Source organism: Podarcis muralis, chromosome 12 (assembly GCF_964188315.1).
Source record: "Podarcis muralis chromosome 12, rPodMur119.hap1.1, whole genome shotgun sequence".
Taxonomy (NCBI): Eukaryota; Metazoa; Chordata; class Lepidosauria; order Squamata; family Lacertidae; genus Podarcis; species Podarcis muralis.
The window spans coordinates 23,344,561-23,369,844 of NC_135666.1; the positions used below are offsets into that span (position 1 = coordinate 23,344,561).

General features: G+C 41.8%; 1 protein-coding gene across 2 annotated transcripts in view; it reads left to right on the forward strand.

The window, feature by feature from the left end:
• Nucleotides 1-24,657, forward strand: part of PIP4K2A (phosphatidylinositol-5-phosphate 4-kinase type 2 alpha) — a 64,241-nt gene extending 39,584 nt beyond the window's left edge. For both annotated transcript variants that reach the window (XM_028749777.2, XM_028749776.2), the window contains 6 exons: nt 10,790-10,936; nt 13,136-13,174; nt 15,413-15,526; nt 18,298-18,538; nt 20,237-20,340; nt 21,309-24,657. In XM_028749777.2, the coding sequence (XP_028605610.1) occupies nt 10,790-10,936; nt 13,136-13,174; nt 15,413-15,526; nt 18,298-18,538; nt 20,237-20,340; nt 21,309-21,389 (726 nt within the window). In that variant the 3' untranslated portion in view covers nt 21,390-24,657. The remainder of the gene's footprint in view (nt 1-10,789; nt 10,937-13,135; nt 13,175-15,412; nt 15,527-18,297; nt 18,539-20,236; nt 20,341-21,308) is intronic.
• The last annotated feature ends 627 nt before the right edge of the window (nt 24,658-25,284 follow it).

Below are 25,284 nucleotides of genomic sequence, written 5' to 3' on the forward strand. Positions count from 1 at the left end.
AAGGGTGCTTTCGAACTGCTAGGTGGGCAGGAGCTGGGACCGAAAGACGGGAGCTCACCCCGCCGCGGGGATTCGAACTGCCGACCATACGATCGGCAAGTCCTAGGCACTGTGGTTTTACCCACAGCGCCACCCGCGTCCCTGCAATCTAAAATACACGACACAAAAGAAGATAGGAATAGTGAAGGAGGAGAAAAAGCAAAAGTGCCAGTTCTTAAGGTTACTTTTCTTATCAGTTCGTGTAGCCAATTCAAGGGAGCCTGAGGACAGATACCAGTCCATAACTGAGATGCAGTTGATTTATCCCAAACACATCATCCTGACCTGGACTTGTTCTCCTAAAAACAAGTAAACCACCACCTTCTGAAAGGCAAGACAGAGCAAGTGTCAATCTCTTCATCAATGGCTAAGAAATAAGGTCAGAAAGTGTCTTAGTCATGTTTGGAAAGATGCTCCCCTCAGTTTCATTTTTTTGAATTGCCTCTAAAGGTGGCAATTGTCCCTTCTTTTGGGGGGGTGTTTTGGGGAGGGCAAAGCATAAACAGTGTTTATCATGTCTTTCTTCTTTCCATCCCTCAAATCTCTGCTTCAGTAAGCATTGCCCAACTGAGGAATAGGAAACACTTGAACATATTGAATGCATTCTGTTTTTAGTTCCGTTTCAGGCACACACAAGTTTACTAATAAATATGCTAAAGGGCACTATGCTTGCCTCGTAGATTTAATAGTCCCAGGAGTCCTGATAGCTGCATTAAAAGCCTATTTATGTTAAACAATCCACATTTTAAACTTAATTGCAGTGTATTTTTTATTTAAAAATACCTGTGGTTTATATCTGCACACTAAAAATAAAATATAGTTCTAATCCATCTGCTGCTGCAGCCAACTTCAGCTGACTCTCTTCTCTTTTTCTTCTACCATGTCCCCCCCCCCACATCTGTTAATAACTTTGCAGCCTTTTATTTCCATTGTATCCTTTTTTTCTGTAGGACAGCTTCCTTTTTAGCTTGTTATACTTCATTCCTGACTACATGTAAGTGGTGCTGATTTCAGTTGAATTTTAAGGTGGAGTTGCCCCACATTCCTTTTTCAGCTTCATGCTAGTTTCCCTTCCACCACTTTCCCCTGCCCCAAAGTCAGCATGCATAGGAAACATGGCAGGACTTGGGGGGGGGGTATCTAAATTTACCGTTATTGTGTGACTATTCTTGATTCATTGGCTACTGGAATGCCAGAGGAGGGGCTTGCAACTATTTTTCTACGAACAGGTTTTGCTGGTTTATCTTGCTTACAAGTGACCCAGTTCATTTCTCACGGAGCAAACTGCTACTCACTGTATGTTTTAACGTGGGTGGGCTGCATTCTTATCATGTACGTCTCCTTTAAAAATATAGGGGAGTCTGTTTTTGTCTTGTTTCTTCCTGGTAAGATTTGGTTAGTTTTGTCTTTTGACCTGGGTGTTGTTAAAACCCTTTTCTGCTGTTGGACTTAAATTGTAGTTGCTAAAAAGGAGAATTTGAATCTTCATTTTTAATGTACATATATGCCTTCCTTACATATCAAGCTTTTAAACCGATGAATTAGGGGTCGTGAAATGTTTTACGGTGGTCTATGGTCTATGTCACCATTGTAGGGACGCGGGTGGCACTGTAGGTTAAACCACAGAGCCTAGGACTTACCAATCAGAAGGTTGGCGGTTCGAATCCCCGTGACGGGGTGAGCTCCCATTGCTCGGTCCCTGCTCCTGCCAACCTAGCAGTTCGAAAGCATGTCAAAGTGCAAGTAGATAAATAGGTACTGCTCCAGCGGGAAGGTAAACAGCATTTCCGTGTGCTGCTCTGGTTCGCCTGAAGCAGCTTAGTCATGACATGAACCGGAAGCTGTACACCGGCTCCCTCGGCCAATAAAGCGAGATTAGCACCGCAACCCCAGAGTCGGCCACGACTGGACCTAATGGTCAGGGGTCCCTTTACCTTTGCCTTATGTCACCATTGTAGCTACAGTAAAAGTACCGTAGTAATAATCTAGCATGTATATATAGAAACAGCTTTGTAGATGCAGTCAGGAAACATAAGACTGTATGGCCTCTGCTTGCACATGTTTACTTGAAGGTAAGTTCAGTGAGGAGCATTACCTAGTAAGCGCGCATAACATTTTAGTCTTGACACCTTTAGCAGTTTCTGCGACTAAATAACATTGACACAGCAGTGAAGTCCCAGAAAAAGATGTATGAAAATGGCTAAAAGTAATGGGGAAGTGGCATTAAATGCCACAGTTTCTTATTTGTTACCTGGGAAGAGATCAACACTCAGCCATGTAGCTCACCTGGTGACTGGGGGCCAGTCACAGGACTGCTCATTTTTATTTATTACATTTATAAACTACCTTTATCTTCCAAGGATCTCAAGGCGGTATAAATGGTTCTAATTTCCCCCCATTTCATCCCCACAACATCCCTGTGAGGTGGGGTAGGCAGAGTGGTAGTAGTGACTGGGCCAAGGTCACCCAGTGAGATTTCATGGCTGAGTTGGGATTTGAACCCTGTTCTCCAAAATCCTAGTCCAACATTCTAACCATCTAAAGACGCTATTCCCTCTTAACTCCTCACAAAACTCCTTCTAGCCTATAGGGTTGAGTGGTGTGCATTTTAGCAACTGCTTTAAAGTAATGTACAAATGGACTTTAATCTTCTTTAAGGCAGGGTTAGGAAACCTGGGGCTCAGGTACCAAATGCAACCCTCCAGGCTGTGGTCAGAGGCAGCAATCCTCCTGAATACCAGTTGCAGGAAAGGGCTCTTGTGCTCAGTGTTATGTATTGAAGTGCTCACCCGGGCCACCAGGGGTATTGCGTATACAGTGGTACCTCGGGTTACATATGCTTCAGGTTACATACACTTCAGGTTACAGACTCCGCTAACCTAGAAATAGTGCTTCAGGTTAAGAACTTTGCTTCAGGATAAGAACAGAAATTGGGCTCCGGCGGTGCAGCAGCAGCAGCAGGAGGCCCCATTAGCTAAAGTGGTGCTTCAGGTTAAGAACAGTTTCAGGTTAAGTACGGACCTCCGGAACAAATTAAGTACTTAACCCAAGGTACCACTGTATAGTTTTCACTCAGGTCCACGTCAGTTAATTTAGGCGGGAAACCCGGGGGGGGGGGGGGTGTTACAATGCTGACAACCGGCTGCCTATAAAAGCAGGCCGGCTGAGCTGTTCAGTTCAGTTCAGTTCCAGCTTACTATAAAGAACCACTTGGAGAAATCTCTGTGTCATCTGCTTTGTCAACCCACTACTTAATACTCAGGTCCTCCTTGAGGTTTTCCCCATAGGCACCTGGTGAGCTAGTGTGAGATCAGGATGCTGGACGAGATGAGACCTTGGCCTGATCCAGAAGGGATCTTTTGATGTTCTTATGTTTCATTCTCTGCCTTTGGATTTCTCCCCAGGCCTTCCCTTATACCCTGAGGTTTTCTGTTTGTTTGACTAGAATGTGTCCTTGAACTCTGCTAATGCCTCTTGTTTGGCTGGATGGAGACAGGGTGTGTGTAGAAACAGGCCTATTTGTATAGAGGTGAAATATTTGTAACTCTGGTCTGTGGCCAGTATTTCCATGTGGCCCTTGGGAGGTTGCTCAGAATGTAATGTGGACCTTGGGTTGAAAAGAGTTCCTCCACCTCTGGTTTAAGGTATTGACACTCTACCCTTCAACAGGGGTTGCAGTGGTGACTAGGATTGAGTGTTAAGCAACTCCCCACTCAAGCCTTACTTGTGCAGGGGCGTGGTTGGGGTTGTTGCTTAGTTCCTGCTCATCCCATCAGCCAAGTTGGCTTCCAGAATTGCTGGGTTACAGCTTCTGATCTTGCTCTGTGTGCAATGGCTGAGCTGTGGGCAGCAGAACAGCTAGCAGACTTTTGCAATTAGTGTTGTGGTATAGCCAAGATTATTGAGATTTCTGTACCCCCTGGCTACAACCTGTAACATCGCAAAATTATTTGCTTCTTCACACCTGACAGATCACTGTCTTGCCAAACGTATGTTCTCGGGGCTGATCTAGAAATAATTTAATGAGGCCCTCTATACGCCAAGCTCAAACTGAGTAGGAGATAACTCTCTGAATTGGCTTCACAGCACAGAAACTCTCTTTTTACCAGACATTTGGCATAAGCTGACCACCCTTTAAAACAACGCAAAACCATTCTGTTCAGGCTAGCTGGGATTAGAGAAGAATTTTTGTCTAGCACATCTGTATTTGAACTTTTACTTGCCAAAGCCTTGTCGTTAAATGCATAGTTCTCACCTTGAACATTTTTAGGGCAGGGTATTAATGAAGACTCATTCAGACTTGCATCTCTTTTTGTAAAATAGCTTTTATTTACACTGTGTGAAGGAGTGCAACTTTAAAAATATATAGGCCCTTTAATCTCAAAGGAAAACGCATGTCTTTTTGTCAAAATGTATGCTGAAATGCTCTGGAGGAATTATCCTGGAATATACTGAAATGATCAAAGCACCGGCAAACCAAAGAACAAAGTCGGAAACGATTGCTGTTGCCAAGTAAGAGTTTCAGCAGCAGTGACAACTGCAGAACTCTTGATAGACATCTCTGTGCAAAGGAGATCAATGTAAAAATATGAAGGTTTAAATTATAAATACCTGATACAGTTGGCTTCTTTTTATTTCAAGAAGGTTCCCAGGGGCTACTCATACAGCAGATGATAATGATGGATTTCACTGCTGTGGAATGGGTTGTGGTTACTGATGATTTTTCATGGGGGGGAAAACCTGTCGTCTTAGTTAGCTCCAGTTCCTTTAGAACCACCCACCAAACTGGCACTACTGATATCATGAAATGCCTCTCTTTTTTTTTAATTCTTTCCACAATACACAGTAACAGGGTTGTACTTGTCAGGGCATCCCCAGTATGGAGCCTGCTGCCATCTCTGAAGTTTGCAGACCTTTCTCAAGCTCCGCAGCATTAAGTTATTGTGCTCCAGACCACAGAACCTCACTCCAAGTGCAAGGGATGTTTTGTCACACTCCTGGTAATAATGTTCACTTTCTTCATAAACAGTCTGCTAGAAACTGTAGAATAAACCATTGCTCATAGATCACATATGGACATCTGCATTGTCACAGTGAGATATATTCTGAAGAAGGTCCCTTAGGGTGCCAGAATTGTGCCCTATATATGAGAGGAAGGAAGAAACTGATGGTGAAATGTTCTTCATTTCACTATGGAGAGTCAGGGATTTTATTTTTTCTTGTCGGCTTGGAACTTTGCATTCTGTTCATGCTCTGGAGCTTGAACATAATGAGCCACTGCCTCTGGAATTTTACAGGGATAGGGCCTCCTGGATAAGTGAAATCAACATAATTGATTTGTAGGAAGGATAAATCTTTTTGTGGGGGACATACACACAAAGATGGGGACAACACACACCCATAGTTTCCTAAGACATGGAAACACCCCTTCAAACATACGTTCCTGAAGATACGCTGGAACAGCCAAGTTGTGCTGAGGGAGGAGTCCATAGCTCAGAAAACAGTCTGGTCACTATTAAGTCAAAGATATGGAGTCCATGGCTCTCCATTTGTTGGACTACAGTTCCCATCACCCACGCCATTGCTTGCTGGGACTGATGGGAGTTAGAGTCCAATAACACCTGGATAGTCCTAGGTTCCCCATCCCTACTCTGAAAATGCAGTGCCAGTAAGTTAAAGGAAGTGCCCAGTCTTTGAAATTATGTCTTTGGAGGATGTACAAGGACAGGGAGAAAGGATAAATAACTTTTTCCTCCCTCCCCAACCCCAAACTTCGTCAGCAAGCTTGTATAACATGCTGCTTTTTCCTGGTCAACTTGTAGATTTATAGGAGCGTATACCATACTTCATATAGTAGGAACACGCACTAGATAAACAAAACTTTTTATTTTAAAGGAAACCCTACTTGGTGTGTTTTGTGTCTGGTTTTCTATTTTGGGGCCATAGTAAGTAAGCTAAAAAGTTCCAAGTAAGCTAAAAAGTGCCAAGGATGCGAACTAGAAGAAGCACCACACAGCATATATCTCAATTTATATTAAATGACCCCATGGCTTGGACTTCTGATGGTGGCAATAACCTGTCTGAAATCGCCCTCCCTGAGCAAATCTGAGTGTTAACAGTTGTTTTAGCAATGAGTTATTTCATGTAATTGTATATGCAATCATGCAGGTTCATGTTTAAATTTGGAAGGTGTATACTCCTTAAACGCTTAGTCGTTTACAGTGCTGAGCACCTTCAGAAAGTATAATTAGCTCAACACTGTGCATGTCTTACAAACCATGAATTTAAAAGCCTTCTACTTAGTATATGCCTAGCATGTAGTGGATACCTAACTACACAATTGGGGCAACTGATAATTTATGCTATATCCCCCGTTTCACTTAGCATAGATGTCTTCTTTGAAAAGGCATTTTCTCCAAATCACATTGTGTTTATTAGCAATTTGAGTGGAAAGAGTGCAATTGCATTTTTGTCCGTGTGTGTGTGTGTGTGTGTGTGTGTGTGTGAGAGAGAGAGAGAGAGAGAGAGAGAGAGAGAGAGAGAGAGAGAGAGAGAGACTGGAGCTCCTCTTTCAAGATTTATTGTAAATGCAACACAAGAGTGCAGATAATTGCTGCCTTGATAATCCATTGCTTTTTGTGTCTGTAACACAGCTATATTAATATTTTCATCAGGGTAGTGGCATGACTGGCAAAACAGTTTGGGGATCAAATAGTTGGTGAGGGGACTTACACTGTGCAGAAGCCTGATAAAACAATAGTACCAAAAGACTGTGCAAAATGGAATTAGGCAAAGACTACACACAATGGAATTAATTTGGTGAATGTAGAGAGAAGTGGCTCAGGTTTGTAATGCTAACTTTCAAAGGACAAGTGGCACATCTTATGAGGACACACAGAGAGAGAGAGAGAGAGAAGAATAGTGACTAATAAGAGCTGTTGGATTTAGTTTTAATACTCAAGATAAATTTTAGTATACGAATTCTGGAATTTACTGTGTTAAACAGAGATGGAATTGCACATTGTCAGTACACTATGCAGGAGTCTTTGTCTGCTGGCATCTAAGAATGAGCAGTATGTGAGGCCTTTGTTTAAAATGCTACAGTACACTCGCTGAATGTGTTTAGGAAAATTAGTGTTTTTTCTTTTCCTTTCTTTCTTCCCATAGGGCTCAATTTGTCTTTTATTTATAGATTTGTTTTTAAGTAGTGAAAGCTTTAGACAGTTCAGTTTTTTTTTAAAAAAAAAAAGAAGGCTGAATTCTTGGAATGTATCAAACGAAGACTTGTTTGTGACTAGATTTCCAATTAATGTGTAGGCAAAACTGAAACTGCCAGTTAATGGGCACCAACGAAAATCCTGTAGCCCTCTTTCCGAACAATTAATTTTGTTTGCCTACTTTCCAACAGAAATAGCAGGAATAAATAGGTTTTAAAGGGGGGGGGAGGTAGGAAGCTTTAGATTAATTTATTAGGCTTTTGGATGGAAAACTTATTTGCCCCTCACCACACCTTTTTTGTGTGTTTACAGTAAGTTTTATTAACAGCCACAGACAATTCCGATTTCTCTGCATAACGTATCAGGAAAAAAGGCAAGAGCTCTAACTAGTATATATGAAAAATCCTGATACAGTAAAACCAAACACCTCCGTTTTGGAACGTTTCGGCTCCCGAACGGCAAAAACTCGGAAGTAAGTGTTCTGGTTTTCGAACGTTTTTTGGAAGCTGAACGTCCCATGCGGCTTCCATTTGAGTGCAGGAAGTTCCTGCAGCCAACTGGAAGCCACGCCCCAGTTGTCAAATATTTTGGAAGCCAAATGAGCTTCTGGAATGGATTATGTTTGACAACCAAGGTTTGACCCCACTGGAGTGTGGGACACGGGTGGCGCTGTGGGTTAAACCACAGAGCCTAGGACTTGCCGATCAGAAGGTCTGCAGTTCGAATCCCCGCGACAGAGTGAGCTCCCATTGCTTGGTCCCTGCTCCTGCCAACCTAGCAGTTCAAAAGCACGTCAAAGTGCAAGTAGATAAATAGGTACCGCTCCGGCGGGAAGGTAAACGGCGTTTCCGTGCGCTGCTCTGATTCGCCAGAAGCGGCTTAGTCATGCTGGCCACATGATCCGGAAGCTGTACGCCGGCTCCCTCAGCCAATAAAGCGAGATGAGCGCCGCAACCCCAGAGTTGATCATGACTGGACCTAATGGTCAGGGGTCCCTTTACCTTACTAAAACCCTGGAGAGCTGCTGCCAGTCAGTGTAGACAGTACTGAGCTAGGTGGACCAGTGGTCTGACTTGGTATAAGGCAGCTTCCTTGAGGTATGTGAGTTGTGAAGAGCACACAATGTGTCATTTATCACTTCTCTCCCTGAGGGAGCAGGGTGCCTGTCAAGGATTAGATGTGCCAACAGGGTTTCCTTCCTCCTTATCTCCTCCAGCTGTGCGCCTGCTGTTTTCTTATCCTGCCAGCTGCCAGCGTATTTAAACCTTAAATTAGAATACCTGTTTTATTCACCACTTTCCAGTCCAATGCCATCATTTATTTTAATATATTTACCTTCTAGCCTTTGCATGTTTGGTAGTTGGGTATTATCACTGGTCCAAGGAGACTAGGGGTACTTACTTTAAAAAATTGAACAAATATACTTATGATTTATGAAATATTAATATAACGGTATGTTTACTTTCAGGTAAGTTCCATAATAAAGCTGGGTTTAATATCTGACACAAAATATTACTGTTATGAGTCTTACAGCTATTTTAAATCGATGGTACTTGAACATTAGTGTTACTTGTGGTTTAAAAAGACAGCAAAGTGTTTGCTCATGTTCTTTTCCCTGTACGGTGACCAGAGACAAGTTATACTCCCTAAGCCCTACTCTGTTTAATTCTCAAACCTATTAAGAGAACATTCCTTGTGTGAACTTAATTTGATAAATAGAAACTATAATCATAGTTTAATGGAAAGCCATCTCTTTCATCAGTCTGGGAATATAGAATATATAGTCCTGCGAGGTAGCATAGTACAGCAAATATGGTTTGAAAAAGAAACACCTATATTGTAGAACATTCCTGTTTTTAAAAGAGAGCATTAAAATGTGTTTGTTTCATTTGCCCTATGTTTTTTCACCTGGAAGAAAAGTCAAGTTGAGTGAAATTCAAAATAGTTGCTATCTTTGGATATGAAGAAAAGGCTTATTTCACTCCATATTTATGTAACAAATGTAGTGTTTTATATGTCCCATGAGATTAACCCCCAGTCTGTTTCTATACTATTATAGATGTTGCTAGCAACCTGAAAAGCTGTTTGATTACAGCTAAGAAGTGTCTCCAGATATGGTTAACTTTGTTCATTGTATTCTTCTAAATACATTTCCATTTAATGTTGAAGTCACTAAACTAGGTATTTGCAGAACTCCAAAAAATAATAATAATTGTATAAATTGTTAACTTTTGCACTTAAGAATTTGACTTATTCTGCTGTAAAAAAAAGAGTACTTTTTATTTTTTTTTAAATCCTTTATGGCATTGTACCATGCAAGTAAAGTCAATACCATCCCTCCTCCAATACCTATATTCATGTCATTGTATTCTCAATAGTAATACAAGTCTAGGTGTCTTCTGCTTGGGAGAGTTCGGACTTTGCACTAAACCATAGTTTAGTGTGATGAGAATTATTCTCAGGGAGCTCCCAGCTCATGAGCTTCCCTGTTAGAAGCTTTTGCTTCTGTTTTCCATTAACTACAGTCTAGCATTCCATTTGCATCTAAACTATGGTTGATGTTAACAGTGGGTCTCTGGAAACAACAGGGGAAGAAGAAGCTCCAAGGTTTAGCACGGTTTCTAAATGTAAGCACTGAAATAAAGCAGAGAAAAATTTTGCAGAGTTAGGTAGGTAACTTCTATTTGGTAGAAATGGAAGTAACTGCTGGGTCATAGGCATGGACTGAAATCCAGAGAGGAATGCATACAGAAAAAGGATCTATCACTTGGGGTGCTGCTCCCTGACTTTCAGGAAGGTTGGGGAGATACTACTAGGAGGAGTTGATAAGCCCCTATGAACCTGCTGAATATGGTGTTGTGGATCTAGGTCCTTTTCTGGTTCCTCATAAATGGTTGGGTGTAATTCTTCCTTCCATTAAATGAAATAACAGAAGTTTTAAACACATCCTCCCCCCCCCAAAAAAGAACACAACCCAAAAAGTATTTTTGATGCATACTGTTTTTATATCTGCTAGCTGAACGGGGCATGATATCTATTTTGATAGCTCCCATATATCTGCAGGTGGCAGGCTCCAAGGCGGACATCCTTTTTTGTGAGGGAATGCTGAGATCTTAGAAGTGAAAGTACATAGTTTCTACCTGCTGGAAGTGAACTGTGTAATCATGAGGTGCAGATTTGAGGTGAGAACTAGTAGAGAAGGGAATTGCTAGGTTATGTGAATTCTGACTGTTTGTGAGAGACGAGGATTAGTGAAACACTTTGAAGAGATTCCTAACTAAATGGGGGGGAAAATGTGTGATCACCTTTCATATCTGTGTGGAAGAGCCTTTTCAAATTCTGCAGTTACCCTATAGCATGGCCCACCAACAGTTAAGGAATGTGGGCGTTCTAGAATTATTATTTCTAATTGTTTGCATTGTGGTATAACTTTTCTCATTAAATCCATATGTCTGGATCTTTGTTACTTCTGTGTATCTCTGCAACAAATAACCAGTATGTGTCAAGTTCTAATATTATTTTTTTTCCCCTAGTTTATAGTGGAGTGTCATGGCAACACACTACTTCCTCAGTTTTTGGGAATGTACCGGCTTACTGTTGACGGAGTTGAAGTATATATGATTGTTACAAGGAATGTATTCAGCCACCGTTTATCTGTTTATAGAAAATATGATTTAAAGGTGAGCACTGAGCGGCTTCTGTTATGAATATTGCAGTAGCTGCCTTGATAGTCCCCTCCCCCCTAAATGGTACAAAATTCTGTGGGTTCTTAGAGGCTATCAGTAGCAGTACACCAGAAAGTGTCTAGGAAACTCTTTCGTTAAGCTATTATTATTGAAATAGTTTGCGGCTTATCTAACGCCCAAACCTTTTATGGAAGTAAGAGAACGTTGAGTTGTATTGTGTGCTGTAAAGGAAGTGGCTTAGCAGAAGTATGCTCGCTAAAAGTGGATAAGTGCTAATGGTTGCAGTGAAAACCATTTGAGGGGTAAAAAAATAAAAATAGCTGAAGCAGCTCTCATGTCCTTAATGGATTCTGTAGACTGTTACAAATCAGTCTGCATGCAGATTTTTTTAAAAATAAATAAATTAATAGAACCATTTTAATGGAGTTAGGAAGAATGTGTTAAAAGTTGAGCCAATATTTGTAGATTCAAAAACCCTAGTAAGCAACTTCTATTTTCTGTTACCATGACCAAATATATTAGGCTGCAGTCCCACTTAGCAAGGGAGTAAGCCCCAATGTACTTAATGGGGTTTCTGAGTAGACAAATATAGGATTGCACTGTTGGTTTGTTTAAAGCTGTCAAACTGGCTCAGATTAGCTTATTCATATCCTGTCTTGTTTCCTTAGCAAGGAACGTGGCGAGCTGAAAAAAAATATGTTTCAATTGGAAACTGGCCTCTCAGGAAGACTGACTGACCTCCAGTGCACTTTATTTTAACCAGCTGATACATGCTGTTTTAGCAAAAGAAACTGGTGTATACCTTCCCATATGATTTGCACCTTTGCATTTGCTTACATACTGAAATGTAACTATAGGGTGGCCTTGAGAGCTCAAAATCCAGAATGCAAACAATCTACGTTCTCTTGGCTTAAATAGACGTGTTTTCTGGCCTAGCTTATTTTGAATGACAACATAATTCTTTCACCCCCTTTTGGCTGTAGCATACCCAATGCCTTCTCCCTTACGTTAGTATAAATGGTTTTCTGGAGACAACAAAATTACGGCCTGTCAGTTCTGCTACCTGCCAAGAGTGGCATGCAGCTAACATTAATACTCCCAAACATCAGGCCTCCTCGGTTCCTACAAATTCAATTATATGTACATTGTACACCAATTCAAAATTTTAAACTTGTCTCACTAGCTGCAAAAGTTGGTATTTGGCAGGGCTGATATGCTCATCAATTGACAAGTCCAATCATAGATTCATAAAATTGCAGAGTTGGAAGGGACTTCAAGGGGTCATCTGTTGCAACAACCTGCAATGCAGGAATCTCAACTACAGCATCCGTGACAGATGGCCATCCAAACTCTGCTTAAAAACCTCCAGTGAATGAGAGTCCACAACCTCCCAAGGGAGACCATTCCCCTGTCAAACAGCTCAAATTAAAGATGGTCAGCTTCCTGTTACCTTTTTTTCATGGTGTCATCTGGCAAGAGCTCTATGTTGCAATTGGGCGTTCTGTCCTCAAAGCTTTGGTCACTATATCCCTGTTTTTAAAATTGCAGACCTTTCCAAATGGAAACACATCAGGGATCGAGGCCTCTGCTTAGCCTACTGCTATGCCAGAATGTTTTAATTGCTTTTGAATGCCTTATGAGGAACGGCTAAGGGAGCTGGGCATGTTTAGCCTGGAGAAGAGGAGGTTAAGGGGTGATATGATAGCCATGTTCAAATATATAAAAGGATGTCATATAGAGGAGGGAGAAAGGTTGTTTTCTGCTGCTCCAGAGAAGCGGACACGGAGCAATGGATCCAAACTACAAGAAAGAAGATTCCACCTAAACATTAGGAAGAACTCCCTGACAGTAAGAGCTGTTCGACAGTGGAATTTGCTGCCAAGGAGTGTGGTGGAGTCTCCTTCTTTGGAGGTCTTTAAGCAGAGGCTTGACAACCATATGTCAGGAGTGCTCTGATGGTGTTTCCTGCCTGGCAGGGGGTTGAACTCGATGGCCCTTGTGGTCTCTTCCAACTCTATGATTCTATGATTCTATGAATGTTGCATATACTGTAATCTGGGTGTGTGTAACTTTGCATCAGGGCTATGGTGAAAAACCTTACTGTGAATCTACTGGAGGAATTCTGCATAAAAGAACACCTATGCCCTTCAGTTTTACCCCAGTAGCAACTTAAATACAGTATTTCTGTTTCAGGGGTCTACAGTTGCAAGAGAAGCCAGCGACAAGGAAAAGGTATGGCAAAGGTTATGTTTCCTTAAGTTGCCTAACTTCAGCTTTTAAGAAAGGGGGAAAGAGTGATAACCATGCACCATGATTCTGCCATCACTCTGCCTGTAAATAACAGATGCTGGTTTCAAAATAATTACAAACGTTTATTTATACAAGAAGAAGCATAGGAAATCAGACAGCATACACACATTCTGAATTTCAAGCATTAAAAAAACACCAACCATACAGTACTATTAAAATACATACAGTATTGTTGAGTTAAAATGATCTTAGTAGTCATTTCTAGGCTACTGCTTGGAGAAGCAGATCTGATTGGTTACCAATTTGCTTCTGGGCATAATTCAGAGTTTGGCCTCAAAGAAAAGTGGTGGTTGGGTATTTGCATGCCATCCCCCTCTGCCACTGGTGTATTTTCTGCAGCAGTGCATAGGTGCTAATGGGGAATTTTATGTCTCGAGTCAGTTGGTGCCCCAAAATCTGGATTAGGGTTTCTGGCAGTGTGTGTAGACTCACATCACCAGGCCTGAAATGCTCATCTTACCTTGCTGTGCTGCCTTTTTCTCTTCTCCTTTGCCAATGCATCTTCACCTTCCTTTACTGCTTCCTCTGCCTTTGTGTAAAGGACCAATTTACACATATCCCTGTATAGAAGTGTGAAGAAATAAGCATGTGCTGCCCTCTACCCAGTTCACCCTTCCAGAAGTTTTAGCTAAAAATACCTTGCACAAAAATGCTTTGTCTTTGTTACAGTGACCTGGTTCACATAAACATTGGCTACAGCTTGTGGTTCAGTGAGGAGAGCTTCACCACAAAGCCATTTTTGGCTGAAACACTAAGCCAAATCTGGGCTTAGCTCAGCACAGTATGGGAATAAAAAAAGGGCTTAGGAGGAGCAAAGCAGTGAACCAGGCCACTGAAGCTTCACATTAACTTGTATGTATGTCTTACATTGGCATACCTAGAGAACAAGTTGGAAAGCTACGTAGCATGCCCTTAACTTTTTGAATAACCTTGGGCATAGCACAGCTATTCAATCCAACATGCTTTAGCCAGATATCTCTTAGGGCAGGGGTCAGCAAACTTTTTCCACTGTCCATCAGACCTTGTGGGGGGTTGGACTATATTTTGAGAGAGAAAAAGAATGGATTCCTATGCCCCACAAATAACCCAGAGATGCATTTTAAATAAAAGGACACATTCTACTCATGTAAAAACATGCTGATTCCTGAACCGCCTGCAGGCCAGATTTAGAAGGCGACTGGGCCGGATCCGGCCCCCAGGCCTTAGTTTGCCTACCCATGTCTTAGGGCAGCGGTTCTCAACCTGTGGGTCCCCAGATGTTGTTGGACTACAACTCCCATCATCCCTGAGCTCTGGCCTTGCTAGCTAGGGGTGATGGGGGTTGTAGTTCAGCAACATCTGGGGACCCACAAGCTTCTGAGATCAGGGGTGGAAATGTGGCTTCTCCCAGTGATGTGTGTGGTGGCAGTGGTGAGGAAGCACATGATTCATGGCCAGATTTAGGCTTGATGAGGCCTTAAGTTACTGAAGGTAATGGGGCTCTTTATATAGCAGGCGGGGCCCATTACTTACGTCATAGGAGCCTACACAACACAAAACGCTATTGCTGTATGTAGGTTTTATTTTATTTCTTTTTTATCTTTTGGAAATCCAGGTTTTTTCCTTTAAATTTTTTGTGGGCCCCCAAAAGAGTGGGGCCCTAAGCTATAGCTTGTTTAGCTTATACGCAAATCTGGCACTGCCATATACCATAGTTAATTGGGGAGCAGAGTATCAGAATTAGGCCCTTTGGATGTGCAGCATTTGTGGGGCGTTTTGATGGGGAGTGCAGCTGAGGCCCGCACCTATTTCTTGTGCTAGACTTCTGACAAAACAGATGTGTGTGCAACGACTCTTGACAAGGTGAAGGCTGGTCTTGCAGATGAGCAACACGTTTCCTTTTTTACTGTAAATACTCTAAAACGGCTTAACTTAATCAAATCGGTCATAAAAGCAAACAAGGTCTCAATTAAATGGGAACAATGCTCTGTTCCTTACATTACTTGTGTGCACTGGAGCCGTAGCTCATTTGTGCCCCCTTGTGGCTATTCACATTTTGAATAGCTCTGAAATACTCCCCTGCGCTTTTGATCAGGAAATTCCTTGTTTTCATTGCTTGTTTCACTGGGCTCATTGTTTTGAAACGGTTTTTATGTGCCAGCTTTCTCTTGTCCGTTTCAGGCCAAAGAACTGCCGACATTCAAAGACAACGACTTCATCAACGATGGCCAGAAGATTTATATTGATGAAACGAACAAAAAGATGTTCCTTGAAAAGCTTAAAAAGGATGTTGAGGTAAGGGGTTGCTTGCCTGGTCAGCTCTGAAGCTCACCACACTTAGCAAAAGCCATAGTGACTATTGTACTGAGACCTCCTAAGCAGCTTTATCCCACCAATTCAATATTGCAAAATGCTGCAAATAAATGTTATAGTGACCTGTAAATTATTTGTCCTCCCGATTGTAACTGTGATTTTGCTGGTGTTTTTTCATGAGAGCAATATGTTACGGAGGGCACCCAGTGCACCTGCCAGTACTTGTCATGGTACCCACAAAAGCTATCAATGGAAATTCCTGATACAGGTGCCTCCCCCCCCCCTTGATGGGGGGGCATGCCTGCACCATTTTGTGATTCTGTCTCTCTTTCTGCTCTCTTAGATGTGGCAGCCATTGCAAGAAAGCCCCACAGCAGTCATTTTATGGTGTGCCATGACACTGCAGCGCCATTTCATGACTGGTGCTCATGGCACTTTCTCAAAGTTCAAAATGCATCCACTGGGTCAAAAAGGTTGGAAACCCCTGAAACGAGGAGATAAAGGGGGATTAGAGCCATGGTCTATTTACAGGAGGAATGCTGAGGCTGGGGCAGGCTACTACTTCCCTTAAGCTGGTGGTGTAAACCAGCATCGGGGGGGAAAGCACAATGTTGCTTCTGTTGCTTTTAATATTCATGGCACTGCATCTTGAACTGTTAAAATGCTCCGTAAACACTTGATGTGCCTCTGAAATATGAGCAAAATTGCATTTTCTGCTATTTTAAGTATGACAGATTCTTGGAAGGTCAGTCATGTAATTGTGTTTGGAGTGGCTTCTATGGCATTGATTAGAATTCATATTGAAGGATCATTAAATTGTGTATGTAGGCAATTATTGTGTAGTGGTTTGGCATGCCACGGTGATAATGGAAAACTAGAATTGAATCTTGGTTTTTATCTTTCACATTCCTATTTTTTGGGGGTGAGGGCATGCTAAGAGCAGTAGCTGTGCTCACAAAATACTTAAATTTACCCCAATATATTTAGCTGAATGTAATTAAGTTTCAAATCAGTTTTAATCTTTGATTTATGTTTATAGCAGGGACTCTCTGGATCATAGCTTTGCTTCCTTAGAGTCCAGTTCTTCTGGAAACGCTGCACTCAGCTTCTGAGTTTGCTTGATTATTCAGTGTGGCTTTTCAGTCGCATGCAGCTGGGATGGGGCTAAGATGCTCAACAAGCCTTCATGGCAGCCATCTAATGTATATCAAATTATTGCACTGCTGCAGTCTTGTCTTTAAGACCAATCTTCAGGATCAAACTAGTTGCAACATGGCAAACTGAAAGGGAGGGTTGATTCAAATCAGGACAGTGGCAGGAGCAAAGGGTTAAAAGCCCCCTTCTGCATCCCCTCATCTTACCTATTAGTTTTGGGGTTTTTTTAAGTAAATCAAGCAATGCACATTACATAGACTGAGGATGTACTCGCTACACTGACCGGCCAAATATGTTTTCCTTGCAGCTAGCATTCTTTTATTGAAAGTTGTCATGTAACAAAGCATTTCTTAAAGCAACATAAATTTGGGTCTTCTGCCTTGCTTCACCAGTTCAATTTTGCCCCCACCCAGTCACTGTTCATGCACATGGTCCAGGTGGAATGTACTCTTGGAGCGGGATATACAGTGGTACCTCGGGTTAAGTACTTAATTCGTTCCAGAGGTCCATTCTTAACCTGCAACTGTTCTTAACCTGAAGCACCACTTTAGCTAATGGGGCCTCCTGCTGCTGCCGCGCCGCCAGAGCATGATTTCTGTTCTCATCCTGAAGCAAAGTTCTTAACCTGAGGTACTATTTCTGGGTTAGCGGAAACCCGTATGTAACCCGAGGTACCACTGTATAGGCTTTGAGTGCATGATCTAGTTGCAGGGTACAGATCATGTGTTCAGAGCCTTAGGCACACTAGGATGCAGTTTTGCAGACTCCTGTATAGAAGCTGTGGTCACTGTATGGCATTCCTCTCCCTTGTGTACATACGCAAACAGCGGGATCATTGGAGCTGGTGGGAAATGAAGCCATGTGTCTCACTGACATTTAGGTACAAATACATTAGTTCCATACTATTTTGCTTTTAAACAATGGTTAGTGAATTCTGCAAGTTTCAGACATGGTGATTACAAGAAGTTTCCTACCAGATAATATCCAAGTCCTGTCAGCCAGAGGATTCAGTATCCCACAGAGACAAACCAATAGCCTGCTGAAAAGCCTACAAAAGGCATGGAGGAAAGTCTTCCCCACTGCTCTGACCCATCATACTGCTTCTGGATAGGAAGGTTCCATTTAGCCATGAACTGATGGATGGATTTTACCTGAGCTAGTGCCCATCCATACACTCATTCTGTCACTAAATTGTGAGTTGTGTGAAGAATTCATTTCCTTTCGTCTGTCAGTCAATCTGCTGCCAGTCAATTTCATTGGCTGGTTTCCTAGTTCTAGCAATATGTAAGAGGTAGAAAGTTCTCTTAAGCAACGTTCTGCTCAACTTCACAAAGCAAACAATAAATCCTCAAATCCAAATTATAGCTAGGGAAACTGTCGTGTTTCTCCTTTCGTGCCATGCATAAAATGTAGCAGACTTGAAGAATCCCGCTTGTTTTCCATTGAAGCTTCCTATTTTGGCTTTCACTCAAGTAAGCCTGTTGCAGTAGAAAATAACATTTTCTGCAGAAAAGTTACCTTTCCCCACCCCCACCCAACTGGATCTTGGGATTTTCTACCCCTTGGTAACTGACCTTCTTTTATTGTTGCCTTCAAAGTTCCTTGCTCAGTTGAAACTCATGGACTACAGCTTGCTGGTTGGAATTCATGATGTTGAGAGAGCAGAACAGGAGGAGGTTGAATACGAAGAGAACGATGAAGAGGAAGGAGAAAGCGATGGGGCTCATCCTGTTGGAACGCCTCCAGATAGCCCAGGAAATACACTCAACAGCTTGCAGCCTTTAGCTCCAGGAGAATTCGATCCAACCATTGATGTCTATGGAATAAAATGCCATGAAAGTAAGTATATTTAGACATGGGGGATATTTCAATTCTTGCATCAGTCTCCGAGTCTCTAGAAGGAAAGAAAACTCCACCAAGGCCAAAAAGCATGATACCCAATTATCAATTGCTCATCTATAGTAGGATTTTAAAAACTTTTTGGAGGGGGGTAAGGAATCTTCAATGCATGGCTCTGATTTTAACATGTCATTATTGTCTGTATTATTCAGTATTTTCTGAATACAGTAAAAGCCAGTTCACTTATAAATGACTACAATACTGCATTAGCCAGCTATATTGCTAAATGCTACAGAAAGATAGAGATTCTGAGCTGATGTCTTGAATAACTTCTTTTTGCTTTCATTTGAAAGTCTACTGACTGCACAGACATTGGACAGTTATTTACAATGGCAAATACACCTTGCTTGACAAAAGAAACAGGTGATTGTTTTGGCATGTTCCAAAGGTTCTCTGTTTAGATTTTTACATTGTGCTGTGGGCAATATAACTACCAAAGCTGATTCAGAACAACAATTAAAACATTTTAAACAAGTTGAAATCTTACTACACACTTAAAATCCCCATCAAACAACCTGCAGCACTTAACTACAAATAAAATTGCAAAGTGTGGGAGTGAGAATTCAGCCAAAGGACTGGGTGAAAAGATGAGGTTTTAAGTGGTGGCAAAAACTCATCATGGTACTACAGATTTTTTCTTCTGGTCTAAATAATAATAATAATAATAATAATAATAATAATAATAATAATAATAATTAATTATTACCACGCCCTCCCCAGCCAGAGCTGGGCTCAGGGTGGCTAACACCAGTAAAATTACAGTAAAAACATAATAGGAAAAAACCCCAATTTAAAATACAGGTTAAAATGCAATTTAAAATGCAGCCTTGTTTTAAAAGGAGCCCAAAGATCAAAAACATAAGGGGAGGGAAACATAAGGGTCAGACTGAGTCCAAACCAAAGGCCAGGCAGAATAGCTCTGTCTTGCAGGCTCTGCGGAAAGATGTCAAGTTCCACAGGAACTCTTGTGACAGAGCATTCCACCAAGTCGGGGCCAGTACTGAAAAGGCCCTGGCCCTAGTTGAGACCAATCTAACCACCTTGCGACTTGGGACCTCCAAGTTGTAATTTGTGGATCTTAAGGTCCTCCGCGGGGCATACCAGGAGAGGCGGTCCCGTAGGTACGCGGGTCCTACTTGGAAGATTTAAAAATGAGCACTTTATCTCATTTATAAAATATTATTGTAGGTCACTTTGATGACCTCAGGCTATGAAGCAGTTTATAAATGTTTTTAAAAATCTTCAAAAGCAAATCTAAAATATTTAAGCAAAGTGTTAAGGTCCTTACAAATTCACTCAGTCATCAAAAAACTTGTAAACTTTAAGTTATAGTGTGGAAGTTTTAATTCTGTAGTCACTTTAATTGTGCTTGCTCGCAATTGCAGCAAAGCGCACCCACACTTTCCCCTCTCTCTCCACTGATAAGTGTTATCTATCTTTCTTATCCCTTAATCAATTATCAAAGAGTGAAAAGATTTCTAGGACTCACATACATCCTTTGACATATGGTTTTTAAGACACTATTAAAGGGGCAAAGGTCTACCACCAGAATAACTTCCAACTTGCTTCTGCAGAGTTGTTTAATCTCTTGGCTACAAATATGTGTATTATTTTTAGTACTGTGAATTTCTTTCACAGATGCACCCAGGAAGGAGGTATACTTTATGGCAATCATTGATATTCTTACTCATTACGATGCAAAAAAGAAAGCTGCCCATGCTGCAAAAACCGTCAAACACGGCGTAAGTTTCATTGATGTATATATTCCAACTTAGTCAGTTATGTTCATGTAAGGGCTGGGCAATACCTGGTTTTCAAGTTCGCAATATATCACCAGCTAAACACCGTGTTATACTGAGATATCACAATGTCTGACATAAGGATGGAGCTATACAGAGGCTGGCTTCACGGTTTTTCCCACATTGTGATTTTTGCATAGTGTGCTCTCACACGCACACACACATCAAGATTTGTGATATACTGCCAGGTCAAAAATTATAAAACCAATATCATGATATGGACTTCAAAACCAGTTTTGGATCATATACCAAGATATCGCCCAGCCCTAGTTCAACATTAGAGATGAGCAGCGTTTTTAGACAAGTGGCCGCATTTTGAATTTTGAGTTCATGCTGGAGGAGCCAGTCACACCTTCGGCATTTCTCAGATAACACGAAATTAGAGATACAACCGCCTGCTACCATCACCGCCCCTCAACAGCCTTATGCTTACCATGGGAAGTCAGTCATGACTTGCTGGTACTGATTGGGGAGATCACACAATATTGAGTTCACACAAACATAAACTGCTGCTCAGGGGCGCCACTTTGAAGAAAATATTAAGGGGGGAGGGCAGACAAGGATGGTGATGCAGAAGGGAGGGTGGGAGGAAGAAGGGATGGTAGAAAAGAAACCTGAAAGTAAAAGGCGGAGCTCTGGACCAAGATAACTATGAATCAAGCTGGAAAGAGTCGGAGAGGTAGGAGGGGCTTGAATGACTGGGTAGCACAACTTCAAGAGTCATCACTTGCAAGGCCCTGGCACTCCCCCAGTGTGCTTTGTTTTAGGGCAATGTCTGGATTTTTACTTTTGCTGTCCTCCTCCTAAATACCATGGTTACCATAGTGTGTGTTTTGTGACATGGACATCATGAACGCATCTCCTGCCACAACAAGCCAATTGTTCTCTTAAACTACGTCTTGCTTTTTCAGGCTGGTGCAGAGATTTCAACAGTGAATCCCGAACAGTATTCAAAGCGGTTCTTGGACTTTATTGCCAACATCTTGACGTAACCTAATGTTCCATTGGACAGATTACAAGGTCTGGGAACAGCAGCAATGGCTACAAGTGTGTAAGGGATAAAAAGCTTCTTTTAAAAGGAACTCTCAAAGTGCTATCTTGCAGAAGGCAGCCCCCTTGTTTACATCTGCTGGCAAAGATGACTGACTGGGGTGAAATACTCGCTTTAACAGCTGCCTGATTTATGCCCAGCATAGTTCTAGCTATTTCTGATGCGTGTGTGCGTGCGTGTGAGTGTGTGTGTGCAGAAACAAATATAAATTAACTAATAATAACTAAAATAGATCAGCTTCTTACTCGGTGTGCATTGCAACAACACTCCGTGAATACTAGCTGAGCTGGGATGAATGGTTAGAGGTGGGTGGGGAGGAAGGCATTATATGCATGTTAAGTTCTACAATATTGGTGTCGAAACTAAACTGTGGATCAGTTTACGTTTTGAGCTGAGAGGTGCAAGACAGTATTTGGTGGCGATGATGACTATGACCTTACTGCAAATGTTACACTTAACTACCCTGCATGTTGGCACTCTTTGAAAATAGAAACATCATAAGCTCCTTATGCCGGAAGCTTTCCTGTTGGCACCTTTTTCATTTAATTAAATTGGCCCATTGCAACAGGAAATAAGTCTTCCAGCAATTCAGAGGTCTGGCTCTTGTTTTACCAAAATCTAATGTCATAATCATGCTGTGTGTTCTTTGCCAAGGGTAGACATATTTTGAGGGAGGTGGAGCAGGAACATTAAGACTGTTTAATTGTCATGTTACATGAAGATTTTACACTGTATGTTTATCGTATAGGAGCTGAGTGTACTACAAAGGAAATCAATGATGCTTTTTTGGAAGATATTAATCATTTTGGGCAATAATAGCATTTTCCACCACATGAACAAAGGAATAGGAAAGTCTGTTCACCTGTAACTGATCAAAACCGAGACATTTAAATGCTTACATTGTGCTGTTTTTAATATTTTATTAAAATATTCTTTTTTTAAGCCCTAAATTTTACTGTTTACATTAATAGGAAAACAGGGATGCTTTGAGTATGTCACAGTATGTGAATCTGAAGTTTACATGTAAAGTTATTTTGCAGTACAGATGAAGTAATTTCTTGAAGTATAATATGCAGTAATGTACCCAAGTGGATATTCAGTTCACCTCCATGATAGAAAATATTTTTGCAGTCCATGGTGACAGGTTGTCTTGAGGTTATTTTATATGGCATTTTTATTACCTAATTAGCTCTGTTGCTCCAAACGATGCTGTGTTAACTGATTTGCCTAAAATTATGTTGTCGCCTATAACCTGTTTTGAAAAACCTCAGATCACTGGGGGGGGGGGGGGGGGGGGGAGGTTCCAAACTTTGAGGACGACAGAATTAGATATGCTTAAAACTACTATTCTCTACTTAATACACTGTGCTAAATTGTGCCTTTAAAAAAATTATATGTTGAAACAGACATTCATGGGCAACTCAAAAAATAAACCACTCTCTCTCTCTCTCCCACTCTGCAACGTAAAGCTTGTTCCACAAATTCCACGTTGCCTTTTCCACTTACCTAATGCCAGTTCTGTTAAGCTTGCAGCTGAGCATAAATATGTATAGTTGGCTTCAGAGAACTCTGATAAAACATAAGCGGATCTTGCTCTCATGCAGCCAAAGGCAATATATCCTATTACACTGCACAATATTTCAACAGGGCTGTGATCATAGAATTAGAAGGGACTGCAAGTCCAACCCCCTGAAATGCAGGAATCTTTTGCCCAACATAGGGTTCGGCCCCCCCAAACCCTGAGATTAAGAGTCTCATTGCTCTACCAGCTGAGCTGTGTTACCTTTTTAAAAAACGTATCTAATTCGGTTTTATTTTCCCACCGAAGATAATGAATCTTAAAGAGTGATGGGATTCTCAGTTATTAAAAGCAATCACCTTCCCCCTTGCTTTTAACCCACAACATTCTTGGACGCTTTAAAAGGCCCTGTTTCTATGCGAAAACAGATGGATGTTGAGATTTACACTGACCTTTTAAGACCCTCCATCCACAATACGTTAACCCAAATTGCTGATCCTTTTTGGCAGTGGGTCTCTTGCAACTCTCCCTTTGTGTGGGCAGGGGAGCTCCATAGCTAAGTGTTGGAACACCCACTCTGCCCGCAAAAGGTCCTCAGTCCAATCCCTGCCATCTCTGGGAAAGATGTCTGAAACCCTGGAGAGCGTCTGCCAGTCAGTGTAGACAGTACTGAGCTAAATGGACCAGTGGCCTGGCTCAAAATAAGGCAGCTTCCTATGTTGCATCTCATTAGTGCTGTTGTCTCCTTTCCCTCCTCCTGTTTGGACATACTTCCCAGCCAAGCTATTAGTGACTGCGAGGCAAAAGACACAGCCCCACATGGGTTTCTCACCACCTGAGTTCTCCTTCCCCTTTGATATATTTATAATAATGACCAACTCGTTACTATAGTGGGGTAGGAGAGCTGAAAATAATGCCCATAAGCCTCCTAGAGCAAAATATATACATCAGGAGGCGTAGTTTGACCATAGCAGCTAGAGGAATGGGAAAATTTGTGTCCTTGGCTTTTTAGACTTGTCTACCCCACGTACTGTCTGATACCAAAGGGGCACATTGGTTGCCAGATGTGACCTACGTTGGCATTATTTTCAGCTCTCCTGCCCCACGACTGTGTTGCTCAATGCAGATGGCGGTACCCCCTTTTTAAAAGTCAGCTGTTGCAAATCTGGATGGCAAATTTCTTTAGTAGTTTGTCCATTATCTTGGAATAGCTGTAGCTTCTGTCTTACGGAGGCGCATGATACTCATAACTGCATTCTCTCCAGTTTGGGATAGATTACAAAAACACTTTTCAGGTTGATGCAAGGAATGGTTGTCAAGTCGTTGACAAGGCGTAGGTCATGCACTTTCCACACACGTCCTACTGCCCTTGAGAGACATTACTTTGAACAAATATTTTTTTGGGTTCCATTTTCTGTTTTGTGACGTAATAGTCTCTGAAATTCCCAGTCATTGCAAACGTACCCCCCTAATGGACGGCGCACCACTGTAAGTTTATAGAGCTCCACCTAGCTGAAAAGTCTAGGGAAAATGCTTCACCAAATAAATGGCCATCTCTTTTCTCACCTGAATCTCTATTGGTACGATTGGATGTATTATATATACTGTATACTTGGGTGGACTGTCACAACAAATGCTACCACCAGTGACTTTTCAGGATTATAAATAAACTTAACTAATTTCTACTGTGCCGCTAGATGTGTCTCTTCACTTGTTGTGCTATATTATACACAATTCTCACCACCCCAACCCTGTACTAGCAGGTTTCCCAGCAGATCTTCCCTGATGACCTGCATTGTAATTTGCTGTCTTGTATCCTGTGCCTGAGTGTGCAGCTAGGGCAATAGAGGTACCCCAATAGTCCTAACAGCATGTTGCTTTTCTCCCTTTTCTCTCAGGTGCCACAAGCAACACAAGTGTTACTTGGTTGCTTCCGAACGTGATAAACATTGTGTAGCATCCTTGTTTGCACGCCACACTAAACCAAACTATGATTTGCCAGGCCTGTGCAAATATGGTGGCTTCCGGAGGGGACCTTGCACCGCTTTTGCTGGTTCCCCTTTCCGTTTTGCTTGGGGTAACAACTAAACTAAGATTTGGCTTAGGCCCCATCCTCACTATGCATTTAAATTCTGAGTTTCCTGGGAAGGGGGGATTGATTGTTAAATGACTGAGAATTGCAGCTTGATGAGCGGACCAAGGGGTCTCCTAACAACTCTCTGCACCCACAACAAACTACACTTCCTAGGATTCTTTGGGGGGAGCCACAGTTGTTTAAAGTGGTATCATACTGTCTTAAGGATATAGTAGAGATGGG